The following is an 18,927-nucleotide window of genomic DNA, read 5'->3' on the forward strand; positions in this document are numbered from 1 at the left end:
AAGCATTAGAACCTGAGGGCGGAGATGAACACGATCTTGGTGTGCTCGGTCAAGGAGGGTGACTAAATCTTCACAATCTACGTCACAAGATACCTATTTATAGCCATGTTCCCACGCCAGTAACAGGCGATCTCGCAGTGCCATAGCTTCCGCTGCAAAGGCGTCACCATTGTGAGCAAAGGAAGAAAAACCCGCCAGCCAACAACCAGCCTTGTCTCAGAGCAAACCTCCACCACTCATGCAATTTTCAGCTTCTCTATAACTTCCATCTGTGTTAAGTTTAATAAAGTCATCAGCCGGAGGACGCCAAACATTATTGAGGAGGCCCGCTCCAGTGCAAAGTTGATCTGGTTGAAGAACTAGCAAAAAATCATCATGCTCGCGACACAGTTTACGCCAAGCAACGTTAAGAGGCCATGGGTGAGGATCTAGCACCATAGTGTTTCGCCACTTCCACACTCCCCAAAGTGGACGGTGGAATTACCGGCGGTTAGGACCGTTAGAACTTGTCAGTGGAATTACCGATGAATATAATTGTCACAAGCACCATCGAAAACTTTTCACGACGCTTCCCATAACCTTTATATACATTATCGATGCACTTTAGAATGTGAAATAAGTAATTACAATTATTAATAACAATTATCTATTCAATCAATAGTAAAAATAACTTACTTTTTCTTTTAAAATGAGTCTCTAACTTTAAAGAGTTAATCATAAAAACGATAATAAAGACATATCATATATTATCCAAAGTGACAAAAAAGAGTCATCAAATTTCAAAGGGACAAAAATCCGCTGCAGCTTCTGGTTTTGTCACTGACTTACCGCACGTTACTTAATTTAGCTTCCCCTGTATTTAGTTGCCTTATCTTGAGTATTCACTGTTTTAGTAAATGCAACTTCATGAGAGAACAAAACAAGGGTGTTTGACCAATGGTCAAGTGGGGGCAACCTAGCCTCAGTTTCTTTCCAATCTTAAAAACCATGATAGTAACACCTAGTAAAATAATAGATTTTGATTCATCAAAAGAATCTAGGAAAACAAAAACAAAATATATATCAACCATGACTCCAAATTCACAACTTAAGGGTTAATAAAAGTGAGATATAATCTAGTTGAGGCATGGAGCAAGGAATTTACATTAATTGTCTTCATTGCTTAAAGTTCACTTTCTTTACACAATGACATCAAAACTTTTCCCCATCCTCATCATTATCAATGATCATATCATCATCAATCATACTAGTTGTTGTTCCATGCAAATAATGAAATTTGTAGGGTGTGAATTGGAATTTAGCAAAAGTGCAAAACGCAACAATTTGTTGTCGTTTGAATGAATGATGCTTTTATTGGATTCTTCCTAATTCCTATTCATTCAAAAAACAAAATCTGTTAATAATGAATAAGTGGTTGTTAGAGAGAAGTGGCGCGTTTTTGTTGATTTTTGGAGATTTTGGCGGGTGATGATGGAATTGGAAAGGGTAGGAAGGGGTAAAATAGTAATTTAATAAAGTAGTGATTTAGGGTTTTGGTGTCCCATTTATAAAGGTCTGGTGTTTTTGAGCATTAGATCTGCTACTGCGGCCGGTGCGCGTGTGTTGTTGTTTCCTTCGTGTCGTTTCGATTCTCTCTTCACTTTCTCTCTCTAGTTTCTCTCTCTACCTTCACTCTCACTCACTCTGCAAATTTTCCAAAATCTAGCTACCATTACCTTCAATTTGATCTCAAAAATGGTGGATCCGACTGGAAAAGTGAGTGATTCACCTTCTTGTTACCTCTCCAATCTGGTTTCTGTAGAGTGTTTTAGCTGATCGAGTTTTTTTTTGTTTTGTTTCAGGGATCAGATGCGGAAGACGGAAACCCTAACTCCGCCGCCGCCGCCGCTTCTTCCGGTAGCGAGCAGAAGAAAACCTGCGCCGATTGCGGCACCTCCAAGACTCCTCTCTGGAGAGGTGGACCTGCAGGACCCAAGGTAATGGTGATGATGATCATGATCATGCTTGATCGATCAATTTGATTTGATTTGAGTCTGATCTGATTCTGATTTGGTTGAATGTTTGATTTCTGTGCAGTCGCTATGCAATGCTTGCGGGATCAGGAGCAGGAAGAAGAAGAGAGCGATTTTGGGGATAAGCAAAGGGAACAGCAACAACAATAACAGCAACAATGAAGATGGAATCAAGAAGGGGAAACGGAGCAAACTAGGCGGCGATCGCTCGAGCTTGAAGCAGAAGCTATTGGCGTTAGGGAGGGAGGTTTTGATGCAGCGATCGCATTGGAAGAAATTGGGGGAAGAAGAACAAGCTGCAGTGCTTTTAATGTCACTCTCTTATGGATCAGTTTATGCTTAACATTATCAACAATAACAAGAGGCTAGAACAATTAGAATTTGTTTCATCCAATCCAATCTAGCAGTAACCCTTTTCTTTTCTAAGTGTATATTTGTTAGCTTTTTTTCTTCTACTACTACTGATTGTTGCTATGGGAAGAAGTGAGTGAGTGAGTGTGTTGTAAGAAATCATTCAAATTTCTAAGTCCAATTTTGGTAATATAGTTCTCTCTATTTCTCATTGTTACTAGCAAATCTAATTGAATCAATCCTCCACAACATTCTCAATATATTGCGTGAAATAAATCAAATCACCCTAATTGAAGAATTGATCTAAAACTCTAGATTTTCATGATGAAATTGATTGTCTAATTTTGGGTAACTTCAATTATTTTGGGTTCTAAGGAAATAAGATTGGGTACTTGAGGTGAGGTATGATCCACAATTAGAATTTTAAGTGAGAAATGAAACTAAAATCTGGTATTGGTTGCCGAATTTTTAAAGCGGGGTCTAGTTTTGCTGTTCAAATTTAATGAATGTGTATGTGCATCCCTCCAATTGAATTAACTACTGTTACGTAATGCTTGATTGAAATTGGGTCGGTGGTGAATTTATTTATTTCAAAAAAGTGGAATTGGTGGCAAAGGAAAAACAACTTTAAAAGAAGGAGGGAACGTGAAAATTTCTAGTTCCCGCTAGTTTGACTCTTGAAAAAACATACATGTACAAAAAGCTAGTTAGGAATCTAATGGATTTCGTATTCACACTTTGGTCAAATTTGAAGACAGACATCATATTTGGACAGGGAAGTACCACCAGTACCATATAAGTTTTAGTGTAGTGACCAAAAAAAAAAAAAGTTTTAGTGTTAAAAAAGGGAGGGATCATTATCACTTTGGACGCGTGTTTAGATGGGTTTTTGTGTTAAGTACAGTATTATCCCTGTTTCAACTTTGAACAAAATTATTTTAAAGTTAGCATGCATTCATTTCATTACTTTTGAAATCATTATTTAAATGTATCAATCTACATACTGTTGGTTAAATTTGATTGCATTGATATTTATACAATCTGACCCGAGCATTAATCCATGACCAGATGACCTCAGATTCACAGATGAGATTTCAATTGTATCTATCATTTTGCCTTATGATTTATGACAATATAAGGGTCCGTTTGTTTCAAAGTATGATAAAATTAAAATAGGTAAACTTGAGGTTAAATTAATGAAGTTTGAAAAATTTAAGTTTGAGAGAATAAATTTAGGTTTCATCGTTTACAAGTGAACCGGAGTCTAATCTAGGTCAAATGTGATTCCTTAAATTACCAAAGCTGCTACTAATTCTCATCATAGGCCATAAACCGATCGGTCGGTTGTGTACAGAAATGCGCCAATCTCTTAATAACTCATAAACGATTGACCGACCTGACGCAAGCTCTTATGTCCACATATGAGAGAGTATCCAAATCCATTTCAATAACGAAACTCATAATTGTTTGGTCGGCCAAAAACGCGTCCCTCTATTAGCCAATCCCATCCATGTATGATTAAGAATGATATTATAAAAGTAAGTTAAAAAAATGTTGCCTTATGTCAGCGTCATGATATTATAAAAGTAAGTTGTATCATAAAACTACCATATCTCCGTAAATATAGTCTACTTATTCGACAAACGCTAATGAGTGGTCAATGACATCGGTCAACTTAACAAACGTGTAGTGTCAGTTCATGCGACGCTAGTATAGCGTTAGCCTTCATGACAAATGTTAAGGAACTAACTTCAAGCTATTTAACGTGAGTCACGACACCGATGCTAACTCGGTTTAGTGTCAGGTTTTGCTTCATTAGCGTCGTTTTTTTGCTAACGTTAATCAGTACTTTTTTTGTAGTGTAAAACCTCAAAGCTAATTTAATTCACAAAATTTAATTTGAGGACTATTTTTTTATGTGTGAATATTTTGTACTTACCTATATGAGCTATGTACGTAAATATCAAACAATACATACACCTTATTTTTCATTTATTTATTTCATCTTATCACATCACATCATATATTATTTTTATTAGTGTCCCGCGATTATTTTCTAAACCTATACAATATTTCATAAGATAAGGTCACAAAACTGAAATGTTTTTATTGGAAAATATATTTTTACATGAGAAATATAAAAGTGCAATAAATACTTTTTTTATAAGAACTTTTCACTTTTACATCTTTTATTTTATTCAATGTTACATAGTTTAGAAAAAAAACATAAATAAGCTATAAATTTTGGTATTTATTATGAATCTGATATATATTTCATGATATACTATGTCTAGTCAGGATTGCTGTTTCCCTGAAATATGAATTTATGTAGGTGTCATTTTCAACAATTCAACATCGATATCGCTGGAATCTGGATGACATAATAAAGATAGAAAGGAACTGTCAATATTAGTTGAGCTTTAGATTTATCAATCAATGAAAACGCACTTCAATCCTGATTTGATATCAATTCATTTGACTAAGTTTTGCGGCTCCAGCATTAGAATGTGATTTCATGTCTTTTTGTCTGTATTGTTTTTCTACATTTTCATCTAGCAAAATACGGGCACAATGATTTCAGCATCATGTGTACTGGTGTTGTGTAGACTGAGAAAGACAGATCCATCCCGAAGCAATTACGAATCATTGTTGACTTAATGACATGAAATGCTTATGCTCTATAAGTAACTTAAAAGAGTAAGAATTAATTACCAAATCAACTCTAAATTTTCCTTTCAACCAAGAACTATATCATTCATAATGCTTAATAAGTACTTTATTTTGATGTTGCTAGGGTTGAAGTTCGACCAATTTTACCTATTGATGTATTTATGGAAAGGAGATGATTAACGCTTCAAAACTTATTGAAATCATTGTTCAAAAAATGAGTTCCAATATTGTTCTTATTGTTAGTATTAATAGTATTTTTCTCTTTTTCAATGTGTATTTTGTATTTTGTTTTGGGCTTGTATAATGGCCTGTAATGGGTTCTAGGTTTGGGTAGGTGTTATTGGGCTTTAGAGCTTGTATTCTAGCCCAAATAGGTTTTAGGGTTTGGGGCTTGCACTTATGGTCCAATAGATTAGAATATAAGAGTATCAAAGTATGAGAGAGATAGAATAAGAATTCAACAACCTTGACTTGACGCATGCTAAAAGAATTTAGTGGCTTTCACTCTAGATGGGCTAGTACATTTGCAATTGTTTTGATAATAATTTTAAACACGAGATTGTACAAACTAATATGAAGATAATTGTACATGCATGAGTTTTTTAATTTTCAGAATTAAAACAAGTAAAATTTTATTAACCAAACCTAGAGAGATCTCCATCACGAACCTGCAAACAGGATTGAGAGACATCCTCACCAATGATATGCCAAAACTTTTGATAGAAAAGCGTCGACTCCTAAGGCTTTGGAATGCATCTAAAACAAAGAGTCCTCAGTCTATTTCTTTGTAAACGGGGTAGCTAATATTTGTAAATGCTCAGTAATAATCCTATTAGGCATGATAGAAGTGATCTCCTTTATCCCCACTAGCCTCTAGAAGAAAAAATATCCTGAAAATAACTAGACATAACTTTGAAGATATCCTCCTCCTTAAAAGATCTACCATAATTGTCCTTAATTTTTTTAATCAGATTTCATGACTCAATTTTTTATGAAAAACATTTCTTTGGGGAAGGTTTACACATGTTAATCTAACTTGTTGAGTTGTGAAATTTCGTCTCCACCGTTTTAGTCATCGAAAAATTAACATCTCCAAACAACTTATGTTGGCACGTATATTTTAGGATTGGGCGAGAAATGAAATCTACAAGGAATCGCAGCACAACTAGTAATCATATCCCTACTTCTACCACTACGCATTTGATCATGAACATTGGACTAGATTAGACATTGTAGGTGATGTCGTATCTACACTAACTGTAATAACCGTCTTTCGTTTACATGAAAATCGTTTTTACATCCACAATTCTAAAAAAGGTTAAAATTTAAAAAAGTTAAAAAGACACGTGAATTTAATATTTCATCATTACATTGTCTTTCTCATAGCAATTTCTAGTATAAAAAAAAAATTAAAAAATACATATAAAGAAAAAAAATTCAAAAAGAACAAAAGACAGAAAGAAGAGTTGTACATTTTGCTTTTTTTTCTTGAAAGTGTTTTGCTATTCTTAAGCAAGTGGGTATTTTTCTTTCTTGTAATTTCTTTGCTTTTTCTGTTTTGGTGCTAAACAATACCATGTGGTCTTGGTCTACATGATATATACTCACGCACATGTTGTGGCGAAAAAGCATTTTTATGGTTACAAAAACAGAGGAAGAAGGGTTGGTGGCACAACAGACAAAATAATATATGGAGGACCATTTCTTCAGAAGGCAGCAAAATGAAGAGGTGAAATTAAGGCCCTTCTTTAAACACCTCACCTCCATCCTTTTCTCTATAAGAGCGGAAAACCCTTTTGGCTAAAGCCATGCCCATGAACCATTTCTTCCCTTCACCATATACCATCAACTCTTCCATTCCCTGCTCTTAACCCTACTCAACCTCCATAAACATCACATTGGCAACATCTTCCCCCTTCAGTCTTCCTTCTTCATCCTACCACATTCATTCCTTTCCTATGTCCACCAAGAGAGATCACTCCACTAACACTTAATTTGTTCCTCCTTTCTTGGTCACCTTCCTAGTCAAAAATCAAAACCTCCCTTCTTCCATCTCGGAGCTCCATTGAGTCCACCGTGTTTGCATGACAGGCTACTGCCAAGTCCATCACACCGCCATCAAGGCAAGGCCGTATAAGACCCAGTGTTTATTAGGTTAGCTTAGTTGTTTTGGGCTGTTTGAGTCTTTTTTGGTGCTGTAATGCAAAAAAATGTTGATTTTAAGTTTCTAAAATATCATTTATCCAGAAAAATGCAAAATATATATCCGTTTTCAAAATTCCAAAAAAAGAAAAAAAAATTCCTCTTCATGAAAATCCAAAAATACCATCGCCAGTGTCCAAAAACTTGGCTAAAATTATAAAACCTCATGCTCCACAATAATAAGTTTCATTTTGCTAGGGAGAAGTCACATACAAGACAACAAGAGTAATCAGCCCATAAACTCCAACAAAAGTCCAATAGAGGATAGTGTGATCCTTGGAATTTATTGTAGTTGTACAGAACATAACACATTCACGACATATTCGTTGAAATCTTGCACTGACTTTATTCTGTATAATTTCCCATGAAGCTAGATTGTATTTGATATTATTTGAATCAAATGCAGTCCAACTTCATGGGAACGGAAGAAGTTAGTTGAAGATTTCAATGTATGATTACTTAGCAATCGCGGTGATTTGCCCGATGAGTGTGTTGTGGATTGTCTTCTGTCCAACCACAAGCAATTCCAAGATCCGCTCTATTTTCTATTGGTCTGTCGATAGAGTTCATTTATCTTGCCATATTTTGGAAATAAGCTATCGGTATAAGACACGTATGCTTACCACTTTGGTTATTTATGCTATTCATTCCTCTAATTTTTATGCTTATAACCTTAATTAATTTTTTTCCTTCTTAGAAAGACACCTTAAAATATGTGTACTAACATCAATTTTTGTGGTTGATAGTAGTATGATGCATTTGGTAATTGAGTGAATCTGATTTGTCTGTTTGAAGACGTTCGCTGCATGAGATATCTTGATATGTATGCAAAGGAACAAAAGAAGAGACCAGTCATCAAAAGGAAGTAAGGGTATGCCTGTAGGTTAAGCTGTAGCTAGGAAACCCTTAATCGATGGTATTTAATTTCTTTCCTTGTGGATTCATAGGGGGAGGATCCATGATCCCTAGCCCAAAAAGTTATGCTCGGATGATGGTGGAGGTCAGGAAGAAACATACGACTATGACCATCCTCATATTTTCTCTCGGAGAGGTTGAGAGAATTCAGCCTCATGAGGATGACTTTGTGGTAGTTATGATATGTATTATTATTCATGGAGGGCTTCAATGTAAAGAGTTCGGGGAGTCATTCAATCGAAGCATTTTAGTCTTCTCATCCTAATTGAAAAATTCAAAAGACGAGTATCTCTTTTTACATATTTGAGATGAATCTCTTTTTTTCTTTAATGTCCAATAAGATAATAAAACTCGGACTGATGAACATAAACGCATGTGTGGCCAACTTCTAATCTTCTATCACCTAGTTAGTTCCAACTTATGAGGTGTTTCATGCATGTGAGTCCATGGGCCGGATGCCCAATCTACGTCCTTTGCATACCCCTAAGCGGGAGTTGGGTTTGGGGCCCCCCCTATGGGGCTCCGCGCCCCACCTCTTTTTTTTTAACCCATAAATGCCCTACGGAACTTAAACTTCCGTATTCAATAAAATAGAATACGGAAGTTAAAATTCCATATTATAACTCTGACAGTCATCACCTTTTCCACCATTACTCCTTCCTCCACCAACCCCTCCACCATTACTCCTCCGTCACCAACCCCTCACCAGCCCCCTTAACCCCCTCAATGCCTCCAGACCACCCTCTCTCTCACCCTCTCCTACCTCACTTTCATCCTCACTTCCATTCTTCCTACCACCACCACCAACTCCTTCATTGGCAAGCTCTCCACCATTGGATGCAAAAAGATAGCATTTGAGGTAAGTGTTGTTAGTTGTTTGTTGTATGTTGTTAGTTTAAGTAGTTGAAGTTGTTAGATTAAGTAGTTAGATTAAGTAGATTAAGTAGTTAGAATGATGATTTTCTGAATTCTGAGATGTGTTAAAATACGGAATATAAAGTTTCGGAGTCTATACGAAAATTAATATACCGTATTCAATACGAATTATAAATTTCCGTATTCAATACGAATTATAAAGTTCCGTATGCAATATGGATAATAAAGTTCCGTATTCTCTTCCAGGGATGACAGAATCATTTTTATTTCATGAATCCCAATTGATTGAAGTTGGATTGAACAATGCTCAACCTGAAGAGGTGCCACCACCAGCATTTGTACCCCCGTGTATAAGTATAGATGTCTCGCATTTATTTACAACTGATCAGGTATTCTTTGAACAGATTTTTGCATTGTTTTGAAAGTGTAATATATCAATTCTTATTATGTCTTGATCACCCTTGTTTATGCCTTGTTTGTGTGTTGGGTATGCATCATTGAACAGATTTTCCCTACCCGTGATGATCTTATCAATTGGGTTCATGGAATTGCGATTGAAAATGGATATGTTGTGTTGATCACAAAGTCAGATAGCGGTGGGAATGGAAGCAGAAAAGCTTATGTCATGTTGGGGTGCGAGAAGCATGGTAAGTATGTTCCCTACAGAGACCCTGACCTTGTTGAAGGAACGAGAACACAAAAGACAGAATGTCCTTTTAGACTAAAAGGACGACCTATGAAAAATGACATAGATAGAGATTGGCGGCTAAAGGTGATGGAAGGTACACACAACCATGAACCAGCTAGGTCACTACTTGACCACAATTTTGTTGGTCGTCTAAATTCCGAAGAGAAGGAGCAAGTGGAAAAAATGTCAAAGAGTTGGGTTCCACCGAGAAAGATGCTGTTGACTTTGAAGGAAAACAATCCTTTAAACTTGACTACCATATCTCAGATTTATGGTGCTTGCAAGAGGTTAAGAAAATCCCTCCGCGGGTCATTGACAGAAATGCAACACTTGTTGAAGAAGTTGGACGGTGACAAGTACGTCCACTTTGAAAGACATGAGCCTGGATCGGAAGTCATTAGGGATGTATTTTGGGCTCATCCAAATGCTATCAAACTGTTCAACACATTTCCATATGTAGTGATTATGGATTGCACATACAAGACAAACAAATATAAAATTCCATTGCTTGAGATTGTTGGACTGACTTCCACAGATAAGACATACTCCATAGCCTTTTGCTACATTGTTAATGAGGGCACAGATGACTACGTTTGGGCACTGGAGTGTATGAAGTCTCTATTAGCTGATCAAGCCATGTTGCCTAAGGTGATTGTTACTGACAGGGATCTTGCCTTATTGAGTGCTGCTAAGCAAAGCCTTCCCAACACCAGCCATTTATTATGCTTGTGGCACATCAACAAGTGTGTTTTGGCAAAGTGCAAACTCTATGTTGGTACAGATGATTTTGCTGAATTGGTTATGGGGAAGTGGGGAGAGGTGGTGGATGCTGCAACAGTTGAAGAATTTGAAGTTCAATGGATGCAATTGTTTAATATGTGCAAGGACAAATACAGCAACTTTACCTCCTATTGTTCTACTACATGGTTGGTCCACAAGGAAAAATTTGCCAAGGCATGGACAAATCATGTGATGCACTTTGGAACAACAACAAGTAACAGGTACAAAAATTATATGAGCTTAATTTATGCCTTGTTATATGTTTTTCATTTGATAGATTGTTTACATTGGAGAGTTAATAAGATATCTGTTTGTTGTTTGCAGGGCTGAGGGTGCACATGCCAGTTTGAAGAAGATGTTGCGGGATTGCAAGGGTGACCTAGCCACTTCTTGGGATGCGTCGCATAGTTTGACATGTAATCGACATACTGAAATATTAGCATCGTTTGAGCGCAGTATTCACAGAATTGATCACATTTTCATGTTCCCATTTTACACAAATATTAGAGGATTTGTGTCAAACAAATGTCTGCAGCTCATCGACGATGAACATATAAGAATGAAGTCCTACGGCGGATGCGATTGCTTGTTGAGAGAGACTCATGGACTACCTTGTGGTTGTGAACTTGCAGGTCACCGGTCAACCACTCTCTTGTCAATTAATTCTATTTGTTATTGAAAGTGACACTTTTGTGAACTTGCAGGTTATGAAAGAATTCCATATGAGTCAATTCATCCATTCTGGAAGAGACTGAGTTGGGAGCATGTACCTGAACCTGTTGCAGATACTATCAGCAACCATATTTGCGGCATGAACCATGGAGATATGCAACCAGAAGTTGAGGCATTGACACATTATTTCAGTTCTTTGGATACTGGAGGGCAGAGTATGGTAAGGAGGAAGCTTCAAGCTATCTATTGTCCTGAAAGCAGTTTACTTTGTACTCCTGAGGTTCAGATAAGGTCCAAGCGCACTCTTAAGGCGAACGAAAGAAAACCACCCAAGGTTAAAGCAATAGGATCCTTGACTCGTGATCCTTCAGGTTTTGAGCATGTTGATAGGGAGATCAAAGAGGCAAAGAAGGCTTCGCAACCACCAAAGAAGAAGAAGCGTGTTAAGAAGTCTGATACAAGCTATTTCATGGGTCATTTTCCATCCTTTTTCCACCCATATATACACACAGTTCAGAATGTTGAGGACGATGGTAACTGTGGCTATAGAGTCATTGCTGCATTACTGGGACTACCATCAGGTGAGGAAGGTTGGCCATGTGTTAGGGAAGCGTTGATAGACGAACTTGAACGACACAGAGGATTGTATGATGAAATGTGGTCCAGACATGTGGTTAATGCCTTACATTCTCGACTCACTCTTCCTCCTGGTCATCCGGCTACCGAGGATAAATGGATGCAACTGCCAGAGATGGGATACCTTGTAGCAACCAGGTTCCAAGTGGTTTTCATATCCATCTCTTCTCAGGGTTGTTGGTCATACCTTCCACTAAGAGGAGAAGGTCCACCTCCTGTACATCGTGTTATAGCTGTTGGTCATGTGATAAATCACTTTGTACAGGTATTTTTTTATTGCGTACACTAATATCCAGTTTGTGAATTAATTTGTTGTATTTGTAAGTTATCTAATTTTATTGTTATTCTCTATAATGTAGCTCCATCTAACTCCTGGACATTCTATGCCGCCAATTGCTCTCCAGTGGGAACAGTATGTTGATCCTATATCAGTAAGCTGGTGCGTCCCATATGTTACACGTTTACACAGGTTCACATCAGAATTGGAAGCTTGGTTTGTTACTTTTGGTGTTCCTCTTAGTCACCAAAGCTATGTAGACATCACCACAGACTGACACCACACTTTGTGTAATATTCATTTGTAAACGCTCTGTAATATTAATCTGATGGGCCTTGCCCTTATGTTGTTCATTGCTGCTTTTAATAATAGTAATTTGATGGTCATTGGTATATTGATGGGCCTTATGTTACTTATCTTGCCTTTCATTATTCACGGTGTAGTTATACAGGTTATTTTTCATTATAAGAGTCTAAACATAATAGGTGGAAATAGAAAGCGTGGTTAATATAAAAAGAGTCCATACAATGTCGTCACATGTCATAATATAAAAGTACACAAAAAAAAAATACAAATATACAGTCACTCGCCCCGACCCCTACCGCCACCCCTACCGCCACCCTCCACGAGCGCCCTCTGCAGGTGCACCCTCTCCACGGGCTCTGCCTCCACGGGCTCTGCCTCCACGCGCTCTACCTCCACGACCTCTGCCTCCTGCAGCTCCAGCTCCTCGGACAGCAGCAAAGGCTACTCCCTGGGTACCGATGAATGCGCTGGATCTAATAAGATCCAGCGCCCTCTCAGTGAGGGATCGGGCATGCGTGCCAACTGCAAGAGCATCTGGCACCTCCAGTGACTGCTCCAACAAGTCCACGACCCGACGCACAACCGTCTGCAAAAATAATGTACATAAATGTGAGTGTACAAATAAAATATCATGAACAAAAAATCACAATTGCATGAAAAATAAAATTCAAACTTACCACAGCACTGAACTCCTCCCTCCTATCATCAGGGATGATGAACCGATGGGACACACCGCCATACCACCTCATGTACTCCTCCACAGCCTCTCCCGAATGAGTAGCAGGGATCCCCTGAGGGCGCAGGTGCGGCACAAAATCAGCATAGGCAGCATCTGCGGTCTCAGCAAGGGACCCAGTCGTCTGGATCTCGGAGGGGTGTCGAGGGACATCCTGGATGTAGCCAAACTGGCGCAGAACCCTCTCTGGTAGATGTCGTCGAACAACACGGCCAAATGGCGTCCGGATGTAGCCAGAATACATGGCCCTCTGATCCCGTGGTCGATGAGCCCGATGGTCCTCAAATGGGGTCCATATAATGTCATCCACCGTCAGCTCATCGAGCATGACTCGCCTCTCATCGAGGCCTGCATGCCCGACCCGGGACATAACCCACCGCCGCGCCCTAGGCTGGTCCTGCGAGTACTCCGGATCCGCCCTCCGGATAATGACGCGATCAGAAAGGTACTCGTAGGCCCATCCTAGCAAGAGTGAGCTGAAACCTCCCATCTGGGCCGTCCCCCTCCTGGACGCTCGATCAAGCTGGTCGTACAACGTAGCGAGCGCAATCGCGCCCCACGCGTACTCGGACACTCGACCGAGATCCTGCAACATACCTATCCAGTAGACGGTCGTGTGGTATCCACCGCTCTTGCTAGCAAAGAGCGTCGCGCCTAGCTGGTTCACCAGCCAAATCCGTGCAGCGTCCTCATATCGGTGCTCTACAATGAAATGAATTGAGTTAACAGTTAATAACAATACAATAATAATATATACTATTTAATCAAGTAATAATTAAGACATACCCTCCAACGCAGCATCATACAGGGTCTGCAAGACCCCAAAGCGAATAGTCTGGCTCCTGTTCTTATCAAACTCAGCATGATAACGAGCAACAGATCCTCCCATCAACTCAGCACATAGCGCTGCACACTCGTCCCTCTCCCCCCTCCCAGGCGTATAGAACCTCGACCCCATTGGGAGATGGAGAAGAGCCGACACGTCGTCCAGGGTGATGGTCATCTCCCCAAACGGCATGTGGAAGCTACTAGTCTCCTCATGCCATCGCTCCACAAGGGCCAAAATGAGGCCTGCATCTGTCTCTGAGTAGCTGCACCAGGGTAGCTGATGAAGACCCGTCTACTCAATCAACTCTCGAACCCTCCTGTGACTGTCTGAATCACCATCACAAGCAAGGTTTCAAACCTTCCCCCCAGCTGTGGCCACCCTCAAGTGTCGACGGTCCACATACCGCTCGTCTGTGCGTAGGAGTGCATGCCACGTCCAGGGAGCCTTGTGATCAGCATAATGCGTGAGAAGCGACAGATCAACAGGCCCCCCCGGAAACGGCGGCAACCTCTGGATCAGGTCCTCCTCGCCACCCTGTGCCTCTGGCACGACATCAGCATCAACATTAGGAGGAGGAATACTATCCTCGTCATATGACCCCTCCTCGCCGGATGACTCCTCGTCGGATGACTCATCGCCGGATGACTCATCGCCGGATGACGACTCGCCTGATGACTCCTCGCCTGGTGACTCATGGCGAGGTACCTCAACCATGGGAGACGGCGGAGTAGGAACTCGATCAGTAGGCTCAACTGGAGCTGGAGCTGAAGCCTCTACCATGGGCGACTGCATAGAATCAACTGGAGCTGGAGCTGAAGCCTCAACCGCGTGAGAGGTCGCAGCATGATCGCCGCGCCGGCTAGAAGCATGTAATCGCCGGTGTCTATCCTCTGTAGGCCCCGCATCCTCACTAGCTCGAGACCTCTTTCTGTTCTTCATTCTCACTATATATTCAGAGCAAACATTTTCTAAATAAATTCACTGAATAAATTATACTCGCTCAATTACTAAATTTCTCAATTAAATCTCTAAATAAAATCACTAAATAATTCACGATGTTTATAACTAAATTAAAAACATTTTATAAATTAACTAAGCTAATTAGATTAGGTTTTATAAATAAACTAAGCTAATTATATTAAGTTTTATAAAAACATTTTATAAATTAAGTTTATAACTCTAAACAGACACAAAATACGGAACATTAAATTTCATATCCAATACGGAACATTAAGTTTCATATTGAATACGGAATATTATGTTCCGTATCGAACCAGAACTCCATTAACGACATTGCATGATTGGAACTCGCCCCAAAGACCAATTTATACAATTTCAGCCAACCTAACATCTACTTAAGCATAAATCGACTATCCTAGGGTTGAAAGATTCCATAATTTCAAGTTAAATGGTGAATTCAAGTTGAAATCCAAACTTACTTACCTCTAGGTTCAATGCAATGAATGGGGAGAATGGGGTTGATGATGGAGACGATGGTACCCTGTCCAGATGATGATTGAAGCAAGGAGAGCGTCGGTCTCGAAGATTGCAGAGCAAGGGTTGGGAATGGTTTGGAGCGCTGAAATGGGTTTTGAAAAAACCCCTGTCGATTACATAGTAATATAATACGGAATTTTATATTCCGTATTGAATACGAAATTTAATATTCCGTATTCTTGTAAAGGGGTTTTTTCCGTAATTTCCCCACTTTAAGTGGGGCGCGGAGCCCCATAGGGGGCCCCAAACCCAACTCCCCCCCTAAGCCCAAGCTTTCACTCTTTTTTTTTGTTACACTTTGAAAGTAAACATTTACATCCATTAACAACTTTGTCAATGAATTAATCATATTGAATAGCTGATTAAAAAAAAAAAAAAACTAACCACCCCAATTACAAGGGAAAGGACAAAATGTTATGATGCGACAAAATGTGGAAATAATTAAGGAAGAGGTGTTTGAGTTAATAAACTAAACAATTAGAAGTTTGGTAGCTCCCTCCCTCCCACACAAAATGTGTAAATCTTGAAATTAATAAGAAATATGAATTTCAATTGATTTAAAGCTTCAAATTCTTAAAACATTTCACTTCAAGCTCTTATTAGCTCGATTTTAGCTTGTTAACACAATATATTTATCTATTAATCGATATCATAAAAAAAGGGACATCTATTTTTATGTTAGGGACCAGGTCTATGTGTAAGCACTAGCAGTGGGGGGCACCAGGAATAGTAAAAGAGAGACTGATGATGAGAGTGTTGCTTTGGATATATGGATGACAGTTGCAGTATGAGTCGGGTGGGTCCATTTCAGCATTATAATAGGGGCTAACGTGACTTCCAGCTAATTTTTACCAACACATTTTCTATAATTTTGTTTGATAAAAAAAACGTTTGAATCTTTGCGAAACGTGCATGACATAACCCAATAATAAAAATGAAGAAAATGTTATCGTTCCATGCATCTGTAATCTGTTTCTTCAATAAGCCAAAAACTTCGATACAGAGAAAATCGTGACTACACAGTGGGAAAATGGCGAGGAACAAAATATAAATAAATTATGATAATGATCATCTTTATTTCACTTTATTTAACTTAGGTCCTTCATGTATATGAATCAATATGTTTTGCTGGAGCTCACCCATCAACAGATTGACGACATGGATGGGGAAAACAATCATCACACAATTATGTTCGGACTTGTCTCAAATATAAAATAAAATATTAGGATTAGAGATGCTTAACTCAACTCAAAAGCTAGTTTAAGAGTTGAGGGTTGCTCTACCCTTTATAATCACTTAGTTGGTCAAGTCTCTAGCGAATGTGAGACTTCTAACATAAAACTTCATGACTTGCTATTTTAAGTTGTTAATTATATGAGGAAGGTTAGCTATGATTCCAACATTTGTAAACACAAAGGTGTTCAACATTATCCATTCGATGCAAAACTTAAAAATACAATCCGAACGTTAAGTTAAGGTCTATTTTATTATAATTGTAGGAATCCCGATTCCCGTTAACACACCTCACCTCAGGTAAATACCTCAATCCTTATTTAATATAATTTCCGAGTTCATAAGATTAGTCATATAATTATTGGATAAGCAGCTGATACCTTGAAAACAGAAAGAAAGACGCTCCCACAGTCAGCATCAAGATCGGTAAACTACGCTCCTAGCGCACTAACAATATCTATTGGCACCATCCTCACCCTAAATAGTTGCAATAACAGCTATAGCAGCACCAAAGGGTCAATGAACAAGGACACAAGTTAAACCAAGTGATAAATAAAGAATTGACATTGAACGATTTCAGTGGCAACATTGAATTCAATTAATTAACGGCAAAAATGGGGATCCTTTTTTCCACACAAAGTAGCCTACTTCATCAATTCCTTCTTTTGTTATTAATTTTTGACTGACTAGCTAGCCTCAAATATCATGCCCCAAAAATAAACTCTCAAAATTAACAAACTAGAACCACATCATATTTAACCATAACCACAAAGTAACTTTACTAAACAAAAACAAAAAAAGTATGAGAAGAACATAATATCAATATTGATCATATGCATATTGTTTTATTTAATTATTCTTCATACTAAGGACACCATACATGGGTGTGAGGCTTAACTACAATAAAAATTGTCAGCAAATTGCAGATCCATCCACATACATTGGCATTGAAATTTCAGAGAGAAAACATATATAGAATGAAGGTAAAGAAAGAAAGAAGGTTATGTACGTGTGTGAGTGTTGCAGGGCAAATTGGGAAATTCATGACTGCATCCTTTCCTCACTACTACTCTCCTGTTCTTCTAGATCTGCAAATCTGAGCCGTTATTTGCTATTTTTTGAACATTCTATCAAACCAGCAACAGCAACAACAAGGATGAGAGAGCAACTGCACAGAGCAGCGAGGAGGCTGTTGACGGCGAAGGAGCTGCGGCGGAAGGTGGCGGAGGGCTGTGGAAGTAGAAAGGAAAGTACGGCACTATAGGGTTGGGCGGCGGCGGCCGCGCGTAGTTTCCGTTACTAGATGGAGGAGGGTAATAGTAATAGGTTCCTCCGCCTCCGCCTCCGCCTCCGCCGCCACTACCACCGTTGGATGATGATGGAGGAGGTGGTGAAGAGTAGCTGTACTGAGAGGGTGGGGGCGGAGAGTAGTAATTGTATGTGGTGGGGGGAGAAGTAGAAGGAGAAGGAGGGGGAGGGCAGTTATTGGTGGTGGAAGGAGGTGGACGTGGTGGTGGTGGCGGCGGAGAAGGAACAGGGTTGCAGGGATTCTCACACGAACTGCACATTGTGCACTGGATCTGTTCGTGTGAAGTGGCTTTTAGGTGGTGGTGATCTGCAACTGCATCATCTCCCATTGTTACATGGATATAACAAACCATACTTGTGATGAGCAGCAAGCACAATCTTATCATCTTCATCTTCTTCAATATTCTCATAAGCCAACAGTGAGTGACTCTTCTAGTTCTAACTAGGACACAGTATGATGAGAGTTAGGAAGATTAAGGAAAGTGTGTACTGTTGAAAAAAGAGAAAGTGGGGTGAATGAGTGAGGGGAGAGAAAGCTTGGTTGGGTAGTGACACTAGTGATATGAACTAGCTTAGGTTGTGAGTGTGTTGAGTACTGTCTCGTTTTTTCAAGCTACATTATATCCTTTTCACTAATTAATTTGCCTAGTTTCTTGCATGTTTTTTATTTTAAATGTTTTGTGCAGATTAAAATGATCGATGTAGACAAGACATCGGTGTTATAATAAGATATGATAAAAAAATTTTGCGAGAAAACAAATAGTTAGTGGTGTAGATTCTGTTTTACAGTCTACTGATCAATCCGTCCTAAACTACTACAGGATGAAGAATTAATTAAGCAAAAACCAAAGCTATCGTAAAAGATGAGATCGACACGTATGTTTTGGTTTTACACATCCGTCAGCAGCCATGTTTGAATTGAACACTTGCTTACTTGGA

The 18,927-nt window shown here is 39.0% G+C and overlaps 5 protein-coding genes across 13 annotated transcripts; 2 read left to right on the forward strand and 3 right to left on the reverse strand.

The window, feature by feature from the left end:
- Positions 1–1,564: 1,564 nt before the first annotated feature.
- Positions 1,565–2,574, forward strand: LOC130711851 (GATA transcription factor 15). Its single transcript, XM_057561616.1, has 3 exons — positions 1,565–1,755; positions 1,842–1,976; positions 2,077–2,574. The coding sequence occupies exons 1-3, from the start codon at positions 1,735–1,737 to the stop codon at positions 2,353–2,355; spliced, it is 435 nt and encodes a 144-aa protein (XP_057417599.1). The 5' UTR covers positions 1,565–1,734; the 3' UTR covers positions 2,356–2,574.
- A 4,196-nt stretch (positions 2,575–6,770) lies between these two features.
- LOC130711467 (PKS-NRPS hybrid synthetase cheA-like) lies at positions 6,771–12,493 on the forward strand. Of its 9 annotated transcripts, none has more exons than XM_057561098.1 (8): positions 6,771–7,187; positions 7,982–8,106; positions 8,183–9,009; positions 9,273–9,415; positions 9,532–10,715; positions 10,819–11,126; positions 11,199–12,067; positions 12,162–12,493. In XM_057561098.1, the coding sequence occupies exons 4-8, from the start codon at positions 9,275–9,277 to the stop codon at positions 12,354–12,356; spliced, it is 2,697 nt and encodes an 898-aa protein (XP_057417081.1). In that variant the 5' UTR covers positions 6,771–7,187; positions 7,982–8,106; positions 8,183–9,009; positions 9,273–9,274; the 3' UTR covers positions 12,357–12,493. The 9 variants fall into 9 exon arrangements, with proteins under 9 accessions (XP_057417081.1, XP_057417080.1, XP_057417084.1 ...); XM_057561097.1 differs by having other exon boundaries at positions 7,982–8,100; XM_057561101.1 differs by having other exon boundaries at positions 7,985–8,106.
- Positions 12,494–12,689: 196 nt separating this feature from the next.
- On the reverse strand, positions 12,690–14,162 carry LOC130711470 (protein MAINTENANCE OF MERISTEMS-like). The gene is made up of 3 exons (XM_057561106.1): positions 13,908–14,162; positions 13,063–13,823; positions 12,690–12,971 (listed from the first exon to the last, which is right to left on the reverse strand). Exons 1-3 carry the CDS (start codon positions 14,137–14,139, stop codon positions 12,690–12,692), a joined length of 1,275 nt encoding a protein of 424 aa, XP_057417089.1. The 5' UTR covers positions 14,140–14,162.
- A 139-nt stretch (positions 14,163–14,301) lies between these two features.
- LOC130711472 (uncharacterized) lies at positions 14,302–15,602 on the reverse strand. Its single transcript, XM_057561108.1, has 2 exons — positions 15,394–15,602; positions 14,302–14,894 (listed from the first exon to the last, which is right to left on the reverse strand). The coding sequence occupies exon 2, from the start codon at positions 14,887–14,889 to the stop codon at positions 14,302–14,304; it is 588 nt and encodes a 195-aa protein (XP_057417091.1). The 5' UTR covers positions 14,890–14,894; positions 15,394–15,602.
- A 1,897-nt stretch (positions 15,603–17,499) lies between these two features.
- LOC130711471 (leucine-rich repeat extensin-like protein 3) lies at positions 17,500–18,594 on the reverse strand. The gene has a single exon (XM_057561107.1). The coding sequence runs from the start codon at positions 18,396–18,398 to the stop codon at positions 17,811–17,813; it is 588 nt and encodes a 195-aa protein (XP_057417090.1). The 5' UTR covers positions 18,399–18,594; the 3' UTR covers positions 17,500–17,810.
- Positions 18,595–18,927: the final 333 nt, after the last annotated feature.

The sequence above is a fragment of the Lotus japonicus genome, chromosome 4, assembly GCF_012489685.1.
Source record: "Lotus japonicus ecotype B-129 chromosome 4, LjGifu_v1.2".
Classification (NCBI taxonomy): domain Eukaryota; kingdom Viridiplantae; phylum Streptophyta; class Magnoliopsida; order Fabales; family Fabaceae; genus Lotus; species Lotus japonicus.